The 8830-nt window shown below is 59.7% G+C and overlaps 1 protein-coding gene across 1 annotated transcript; it reads left to right on the top strand.

Moving 5' to 3' along the window:
- Positions 1–625: 625 nt before the first annotated feature.
- Positions 626–7159, top strand: BARHL1 (BarH like homeobox 1). Its single transcript, XM_086324395.1, has 3 exons — positions 626–1099; positions 5052–5274; positions 6865–7159. The coding sequence occupies exons 1-3, from the start codon at positions 634–636 to the stop codon at positions 7157–7159; spliced, it is 984 nt and encodes a 327-aa protein (XP_086180521.1). The 5' UTR covers positions 626–633.
- Positions 7160–8830: the final 1671 nt, after the last annotated feature.

Raw genomic sequence — 8830 nt, 5'->3', positions numbered from 1 at the left:
GGAGGCGCTGTCCACGGTGCTGACGGGGCCCCCGGAGCGGTGGGAGCGTGGAGAGAAGACCTCCCCGGCCAGGTGGAGCGTCATGCGCCGAAGGCCGCCGCCGCCGCTATCCGCGGTGCTGACGCCGCCAGGTGCGCCCCGATCCCTCGGCTGGTAGCTCGGCTCGGGCCCGCTGCTAACCGCGGTACTGACCCCGCTGCCCTCGGCCACCACTCGCCTGGAAGAAGCGTGCAGTTTGGATTTTTTTTTTTTTAAAGCCCTTCTTTATTTAGATTCCAGCGTCTTCTCATCTCTTCTGTGCCAAAGGGGAGCTCAGGCCGTCCGTCTCCCCCTTGGCTCTCCCCAACTTGGCGCACCCTCCCTCCCGCTTCTCCCTGACACTCCCACCACCCCCCCTCGGCTCGGCGGCTCGGCGCGATGCTGCAGAAGACGCGCTGAGCCCTTTTGGATCTAATGCGCAGAGGAGGTTGGCCCAGAGCTCCTGGGCTCCCCCAAGGCTGAACTCCATCCAAGGTGCCCGCAGGCTCCCTGCCCGCCTTCCCCATGCCAGCCCGCAGCTAGGGGCAGGGGCAGCGGCGGCTGGGGTTGGGGGTGGGTGGGGAGCTTTTGGGGAGGACAGGTCGCAGCTTGGCTATGGAAGGCTCCAATGGCTTTGGGATCGACTCCATTCTCTCCCACCGAGCGGGCAGCCCCGCCCTTCCCAAGGGGGACCCCTTGCTCGGGGACTGCCGCTCTCCCCTGGAGCTGAGTCCTCGCTCAGAGAGCAGCAGCGACTGCTCTTCACCAGCTTCGCCAGGAAGGGACTGTCTGGAGACGGGAGCCCCGCGGCCTGGCGGGGCTTCGGGACCAGGTTTGGACTCCCACCTGCAGCCTGGGCAGCTCTCGGCCCCAGCCCAGTCTCGCACCGTGACCTCCTCCTTTCTGATCAGGGACATCCTTGCCGACTGCAAACCGCTTGCGGCCTGTGCACCCTACTCTAGCAGCGGGCAGCCAGCCGCTCCTGACCCTGGGGGCCGTCTTGCGGCCAAGCCTGGGGAGGACTTTAGAGACAAGCTGGACAAAAGTGGCAGCAACGCCTCATCAGACTCTGAGTATAAAGGTAAGAAAGTGGGAGGTGAAAACCTAGGGGAGGGGGGCTCCATTTCTGAACACGGCATTAAAACTGGGGTGCACACATGTGGGGACATGAACATGCTCACCCGGAGTGCCCCCGGCCCAGGCAGAGCCGCTGGTCTCATCTGAAGCTTTCAGTCAGTTAGCCCCGTGGTTATGCTTTTGAGCAACAAAGAGTCCAGCAGAGCGAGGAGAGGAATTCTGTGTGATGACCCAGGAGAGATTCCCAAAAACACACAAAGCAAACTTTCCAAACTTCGGCTGGGACTAACCAACCCTCCAGTGGGCAGAAGCAAGTGCCTCTCAGACCAGTGGCTCTCTGAGAAAAGACCTTGCAGAAGCAACAGAAGACCCAAGGGGTTCTTGCTCCAACGCTTTTTTATAAGGGGGAAAACCTAGCAGGAAATTCCAGCTGAAGCACTGAGAACAGTCAATTTTCCACCCTTTAATTTGAATATCCAGATGGGGAGGGCAATTCAGCTTTCCTTCCCGTTGGCCCCGGGTGTGATCTGGGTCCAGGGAATCATGCAAAAGAAATGCTCACTTAAAAGTAGAAACAGCAGTCAGGCAGGCGGCTGACTGGCTGGGATCGGGTTCAGCGGTCTCTGTGCTCACCCAACTGTTCTCACTGGATTTCATTTGAAGTGCACTGAGCAATCAACTTCGGGCTGTGTGTGTGGGACCCAGAGATCCCCCAGCACCCAGCCTATATTGGGGTTGAAGGACCCTTTACTTGCTTTTTCACCCCGTGAATCTTTCCAGTTTCCTTTCCATCCTGTCTTAACCAGGGAGCTGAGATCAGCACTAAGAGGAAAGAGGGAAGGAGGAAGGAAAGAAGAAAGGAAGAAAGGAGAGAAAGAATTCCTTAATTTTGTTTCTCGTCCTGGCCACTGCCTTGACTTTAGGTCTTTGGTGAAGCCAGAGGCACGAAGTTCTTTCTCAGGGAGAAGTCAGGAGGCAGGAAGGGAAGGAGTTTCAGAGCCCTGTGTCCCCATCCAGTAGAAAATGAAGGGCTGGCAGGGGCTGTTTAGAGCTCTTTCAGCCTTATAATTAATTCCCAGAATGCTTTCCATGAGATAAAACTTCCCTATAAAGCCAACTTCTATATTGTCTTGGGGGCCCTACATCTCCTGACCCATATTTGCACTGCTAAGTTGATTCAGTCGTGTCCGACTCTTCGAGACCCCATGGACTGCAGCCCAACAGGCTCCTCCATCCATGGGATTTTCCAGGCAAGAGTACTGGAGTGGGGTGCCATTGCCTTCTTTGTTTGCACTAAGTTATCACAAAAATTTAGGAAGGCTCGTTTAACACTCTCTTCCCAACCAAGAAGTGGTTGTGGACATGCCCTGACCTCAAACCAAAACCCATATGAGGCCCCACTCCACATCTCATTCCCTCCTCCACTGCCCCAAGCAACCAGTGGAGACTCCAAGGTCTCCCTGGGTCAGCCGTGCTAGATGGGCAGGTTGGGCTGGAGCTGGAGGAAGGGGGTTCAGACGCCTGTGGCCCAGAGAGCCCTGCTCCTCCCCCCAGGTCTGTTTAGAGAGACAAGGAAAACTTGCCTGGGAGAAAGACAGGTGTATGATGGGGAAGTGAGGGGGAGCAAGGGAGGCAAGGTAAATATATATGTGTAACAGCATATTTTATTATTTATAATTCTCAACAACACCCAGATTTATAGTTAGAATAAGTCGCAAGCCCCCCCTGCACCGCGTGGTGCTGGTGAAAGAGTGTGGCTCGTGTCTCTATATTTGTTTATTTTTTTGCCCATAGGTGGGATTTTGAGTCAAGGTTTCGGTTAAGATAATTGGAATATCAATTTTCTTCTCTTGTCCCTGATGATATCTGATCTGGGTGGTGATGACGGCCGGCTGTCCACATATCACTTAAATAGGGTTGGAGCTGAAGACAGAGGAAGGTCTCCCCCAGCCCTAGGTACCCCACCTTTGCATCAACAAAGTCCCGGGTGAAGAAGGAGAAGAAATAACCGCCTCTGGAGCATTTCTCAAAGGCGGACCCGAAGCAGGAGACCTTACCGAGAGACAGACAGACACACGGGGTTGGCAGCTAAGCGACTCCCCTATCCACCTACCATGTGAAGAGTCCCTCCTCCAAGGAGGGCACGCAGGGAAGGTCAGTCCCATCCGAGTCGGCATCAAAGGTTCCTCAGCATAACATTTAAAGAAGCGGAACCGGGCTTTGAAGTCAGGCGTTCTGCTGCGCACGGTCTGGCTTGCAAGAGCCGATATCCATGGAGAAACGAAACGGGCACTGTGCTCCCAGCTGGCAGGGTCGGGGGGGCCTGGAACTCTCAGGCGTTGAGATTGACTGAGCCTGCTTCGGAGGTTGAGGCTGGGCACCTGCGAGTGTGTATCTGAAGGCTCCAGCCTGCGCCCGGGAGAGGAATTAGAGAAAAAGCCCCAGGAGCCAACCCGTTCTTCTGGACACCCCAAACTCAACCTCCACCCCACCCCCAACCTTGGAGCTCAGTCCTGAGAAATGGGGGGGATTTACAAATAGGGCCAGATGATGAGGTCAAAAAGTAAGGTTTCCACAATATCAGGTTAGAGGTTTGGATAATCATTTCCGCAAACTTGCTCAAACTTTACCTGCCTGGCATAGACAGAAAAGATCCTCCATCCTAACAGATCCCCATCTCCTGAGGCACCCTTGCCCCAATGTGGCCCGAGTCCAGGAGGGCCGGGAGAGGCCAGCGAGCTGGTCTGGAGGAGGCGGTGGGAAGGCGTGGACCCCTGCTCACCGGCTTCTTACCGGTTTCTCACCCGCTAGCGCTCTCCCGGCTCAACCACTGGGGTGTACCTGGTGACTGGCACCCTCCCAGTCTCGAACCGCTTTCTGGTTGAAAAGTCTTGCTCCCTCGTGGCTCAATTAACCGGATTATTGTTTCCTACAGACAGAAATTAACTCCAATTCAGCTGAACCCAGTCACTGCAAACACCATGCTCAATGAAACTCAGCATAAAGGAAAAATAGAGAAAAAGAGGGAGGGAAGCCCCACGTCCATTTTGGGGAGATGGTCTCTGGTGGTATCATCACTTTAGGGGAAGAAGGAGGGAGGTCTTTGAGCTTGCTCCAGCAAGTGTGCATTTTCAGTGCAGTCAACTCCAAAGGAAAGTGCTGGGGAAAAAAGAAACCACATTATCCAGTACCATCCTTGTGACTCAGGAGCGGGGACCCTGCTGGTGTGTCTCGACCATCGGGGGAAACACAGGGCAGCCACCGTAGGCAAATGACAAGGACACACGGACCTCAGAGATGTGTGCATCTGAGGGGTAAATGAGTCACTTATTTTTCCAAACGGCTTTGTGCTCCCTGATCGGGCACCTGGCAGTTCGCATTTTGCCTGTGCGCTGTTTGTAGTTTAAGAAACAGGGGAACCATCCCTATAGATTCGTGCCCAACCAGGGGTCAGGCGAGATGTGGGTGTCCTTCAGGACCACCGTCTACTCCAGGGTGAACAGGCTTTTGTCCCTCAATGCAGGTTCTTCTCCCCAGACTCTGGCCCTCAGCTTCCTCTCTTCCTGGCCCAGATGCAGCCAGAGAATCGGGGGCACAGTCCTAAACCCCGGAGCACGCACCGGAGCAGCCCACCAGGCTGGAACTCCTGCGTCCCCTCCCCACCGCTCCCCTCCCCTGGCAGATCCACCCAGTCGGTCCACTAATCCCTCCAGGGAGTGCCCGTGCAGTGTGGGAGCTGGGTCGAGTTCTCTGTAGGCTTTGGGTTATTTCTCCTCGGAGGTGTCGCTCCTCCTCGGTCTGGGGGCTGGGAGGTCTCAGCCCTGAGCGGCTTTGCTGCGGCCCCACGGGCTCGAGTGCAGCGGGGCCACCGCCACCGGGAGCCACATTCACAAGACCGTAAGGGCGGGCGGGCGGGCGGTGAGGCTGGGCCCTGATGCGCGGCTGTGTCTCTGCAGTGAAGGAGGAGGGCGACCGGGAGATCTCCAGCTCCAGGGACAGCCCCCCGGTGCGCCTGAAAAAGCCACGCAAGGCGCGCACGGCCTTCACCGACCACCAGCTGGCACAGCTGGAGCGCAGCTTCGAGCGACAGAAGTACCTGAGCGTGCAGGACCGCATGGAGCTCGCAGCCTCACTCAACCTCACCGACACGCAGGTCAAGACCTGGTACCAGAACCGCAGGTGAGGCCCCCTCTCCTCTCCTCCCCACCCCTCCACAGACCCACCGGGACACAGGTCTGACTGAGCTTTCCCCATTCTGGGGACCTCTGAGCTTTCCCCATTCTGTGAAACTGGGAAAGTGAGGCCTCGGACAGAGAGAGAAAGCCTTGCCTGAAGCCCACAGTGAGGGATAGAGACAGGACTCGATCAGGTGGGCAGATGGACACGTGGACCATGGGAGGTCCAAGCCTGTCCACCCAGGCCACATCCTACCACCTCCCTCCAGCCCTGGGCAGCTGCTAGGGGTAGAGGGGGTGGCACTGAGCTTTCCCGGGATTCTTCAGGCCTCCCCAGTCTTTCTAGTCCCTGAGACTCAAGGAGGGAAAGGGCCCAGACTTAGCTCCTTGGGGCCTGAGGGACCAGAAAATTGATGCTGGGCACTGGCCTCGAACCTGGTGTTTCCTACTCTTCCTTCCCAAGACATTCACAGAATGAAGAGAAACACAAATGCATACAAAACACACACACAGCCACACGCTCAATCCAGTCACACACTCACGTCGACACAATTCACTAATACAAACACACCCACAGTCACCCGCATACTCTTAGCGGAGGCTGGAATGTTGCTTTCCATAAACAAGCTCAGAACACGCTGCCCCATTAATAATAAATACCGATTACTGCTTCGGGCATTAATAATTAAGGCCCGTTACAGTAATTACACAATTATGATGATGATGAATAATTCAGGCAGGAAAATGGGGGTTGGTATGGCTGAGTCCGACTCAGTGGGGCTGCCTCACCGGCCAGGTGCACCCAGGAGTCCGGCCGCAGCCCTGGCAACCAGAGTGGCCTCGCTTCCCTGCCTTCCCCAAAACCTAGCCGGCACTGGGCTGGGGCCTCCCGGCTTCGGGACCGGGCAGACTGTGGGGCTGGCCCCAAGCCTCGGACCTGCGCGCGGGGTGCGGCGGAGGCGGCCGTGCGCTCTTCCTCTGCGGTTGCCGCGGTCTCTGGCCCGCGGGCTTCCGCAGAAGCGGTCAACTGTGGTCCCGCGGCGAGGCTGGTCTCCTCCGGGCCGGTGGTGCGGCTGGCAGCATCAACCGCTCCCCATTCCACCACGAGCAGACAGACCCCGGCACCCCCTGCGGCCCTCTCCAGGGTGATCTTTCGTTCCAAGGCCTCCCCCGGGGGCCGATGCACGGGGGCGCGAGGCGGAGAGCTCCGACATCCCGCTTCAAGCGCCCAGGTTGGGTGGGATGCCCTGCACGAAGTGTGGCGATCTTAGACCCCTGGCTCTGGGGATAAGACAGCCTAGCTTAGAACCCGGGGTCTCCTCTTTTTCGGCCGCCCTGAGATCTGACCCACTCCTCAGTTTTCTTATCTGTAAGCGGGGATGACAGTCATGAAAAGTTCGTGGAAGATTAATAGCATCGATGCCTTTAATGCGCGAAAACCGTGCCCGGCAACCCGTGATTTAGTGATATGAACGAATTAGTGGGCTCCCTCCTGGCCTCTCTGCAGGCGCTCCGGGGCAGGCACTCTGAGGGGCAGGGGTCTCCGAGCGCCCCAGTCCTGATCCCTGCCTTGCGCGTTTATTTCGGTCCCTAGGACGAAGTGGAAGCGACAGACGGCCGTCGGGTTGGAGCTGCTGGCCGAGGCGGGCAATTACTCGGCGCTTCAGCGGATGTTCCCGTCGCCTTATTTCTACCCGCAGAGTCTGGTTTCCAACCTGGATCCCGGCGCCGCGCTCTATCTGTACCGCGGGCCCAGCGCACCGCCGCCCGCCCTGCAGAGACCTCTGGTCCCTCGCATCCTCATCCACGGACTCCAGGGCGCCAGCGAGCCGCCGCCGCCGCTGCCACCGCTGGCCGGCGTCCTCCCGCGCGCCGCGCAGCCTCGGTGAACGCCCGCCCGCCCGCCGGCCCGCCCGCCCAGGCGCACCCGGCCCCCCGTCCCGGGGCTCCGCACCGGCCCCCCTCCGCCAGCCTCGGGGAGGGCGCGGGGTTTCACGCCTCTTCCTGGGGCGGGGGGCGGCTCCCCGACCGGCCCTCCCTGGCGTCGGGCCCAGCGTCCCCAGAAGGGCCAAATGCCAAGTCTTCTAAGGCCCGGACCCCCGGACTGAGTCCCCCTAACCCTCCCCGTCATTCTCTCTCTCGGTCACTCCATCAGGGAGCCACTTCCATCGCCGGTGTACATACGTCCCATCCCCCCAACCCCGCCACCGGCGCGCCCCCTCGCCCCTCCCGGGAGCCGGTGGGGCGACCCCCTTGCTGCGCTCTCCCGCTTCCCGCTCCAGCTGTACACCGAGCCCTCACCCCGCAGCCCTGACACACGGAGGGGAAGGGGTGTGCGAGCCCCCGCCCCGCGCCAGGGCCGGCAGCAGAGCTGTACATACGTGTGCAAAGTGTAAAGTTATTTATTCGTGATCCATCAGCCCGTGACTGTGTCCGTGAATCAGTGAGTCTGGGGCCTGTGCCCACCCACCGCCCGCCCTCCCAGGCGGGGCAGGCCGCGGCCAGGGGACTTGCCCACCCACACCCCAACCCCCGCGTCCAGCCTCCGTCTGGGGGACAGCCAGACCCCTCGGGTTCTCTCGTTTTTTAAATGTCGAAAATAAACTTCTTACAAATGACCAGGCGCTTGTCCGCGCGCTCCATTGGTCGGTCAGCGCTCGGCCCTTCCCCATTCCTCCGGAAGATTCCTTTTCCGCTTCTGGGACTCAGGCTCTTTTCACCCTCAGTAAGGAAGCACTGTGACTCGTCTCCCTCTCTTTCTGAGAGCTGAGGCTGGGGGCAGGCGTCCCCCTTCCGGGCCTCAGTCTTCCCATCTCTATAGTGAGGCGAGCGCGCGGCTCCCCCACCTGCTCCAGCCTCTCCATCTGGTTCCGCGCTGTTCAGCCGGTCCCGGGGGCCGGGGTGGGGTCAGCGCCCGGGCAGGCTCGGCTGCAGGCCGGGATGCGGTGCCCTGGCTGAGCCGGCTCATCTGGCCGCAACAAGGGCGCCAGCAGCTGGTGACCGGCCGGCCCGGCGCGGGGGCCGACAGATGGGTTCCGAGGCTGCTTCCCCCCGTGGGCCCCTCCGCCCTGCGCCTCGGCTGCGGGCATCAGCGGCAGGCGAGGAAGCTCCCGGCCCCTGCCCTGGGTAGGACCTGACGAGCCCTCGCTGGGGAACGCGACTCCCCCATTTTCTCACTGCCCCTTCACCCCACGACCATGTTGGGGACACCACCCAGAGGGAAGCCGAACCCCGGGAAAGTCCGCCCTGGGGCCCCAGCCTCTGACTCCAGGTCTCAGGACAGGGATTTCAGTCTCCAGCCAGACTCCAGACTTCACTTTCCCGTTCAAAGGGCCAAGGTCACCTCCTGGGGCCCCACAGCTCACAGGGGAGGTGGAATCAGGTGGTCCCTTCCCACACACCACCTGCAGCTCAAGACTCCCCAGGAGGCGCCTGGAGCTGGGAAGTTTGGGGGCCCGGCAAGCCCAGCCCCGCTCCGGGTTTGTGGCAGACTGTTCCAGGAAAGGACTGCCTGGTGGAGGAGGGGTGGGGTTCGGATTCCACTCTTGACTCCCCTCCGC

This window comes from Bos grunniens, chromosome 11 (assembly GCF_055505025.1).
Source record: "Bos grunniens cultivar Pamir isolate PY7600 chromosome 11, Bosgru_T2T1.0, whole genome shotgun sequence".
Classification (NCBI taxonomy): domain Eukaryota; kingdom Metazoa; phylum Chordata; class Mammalia; order Artiodactyla; family Bovidae; genus Bos; species Bos grunniens.
Note: the sequence above shows the minus strand (reverse complement) of the source record. Positions and strands in the feature narration are given on the sequence as shown.

Coding starts and splice junctions, on each gene's coding strand:
- BARHL1 (XM_086324395.1), top strand. CDS start 634: ATGGAAGGCTCCAATGGCTTTGGGATCGACTCCATTCTCTCCCACCGA. Junction 1,100..5,051: donor ATCAGACTCTGAGTATAAAG/GTAAGAAAGTGG, acceptor GTGTCTCTGCAG/TGAAGGAGGAGGGCGACCGG. Junction 5,275..6,864: donor ACCTGGTACCAGAACCGCAG/GTGAGGCCCCCT, acceptor TTCGGTCCCTAG/GACGAAGTGGAAGCGACAGA.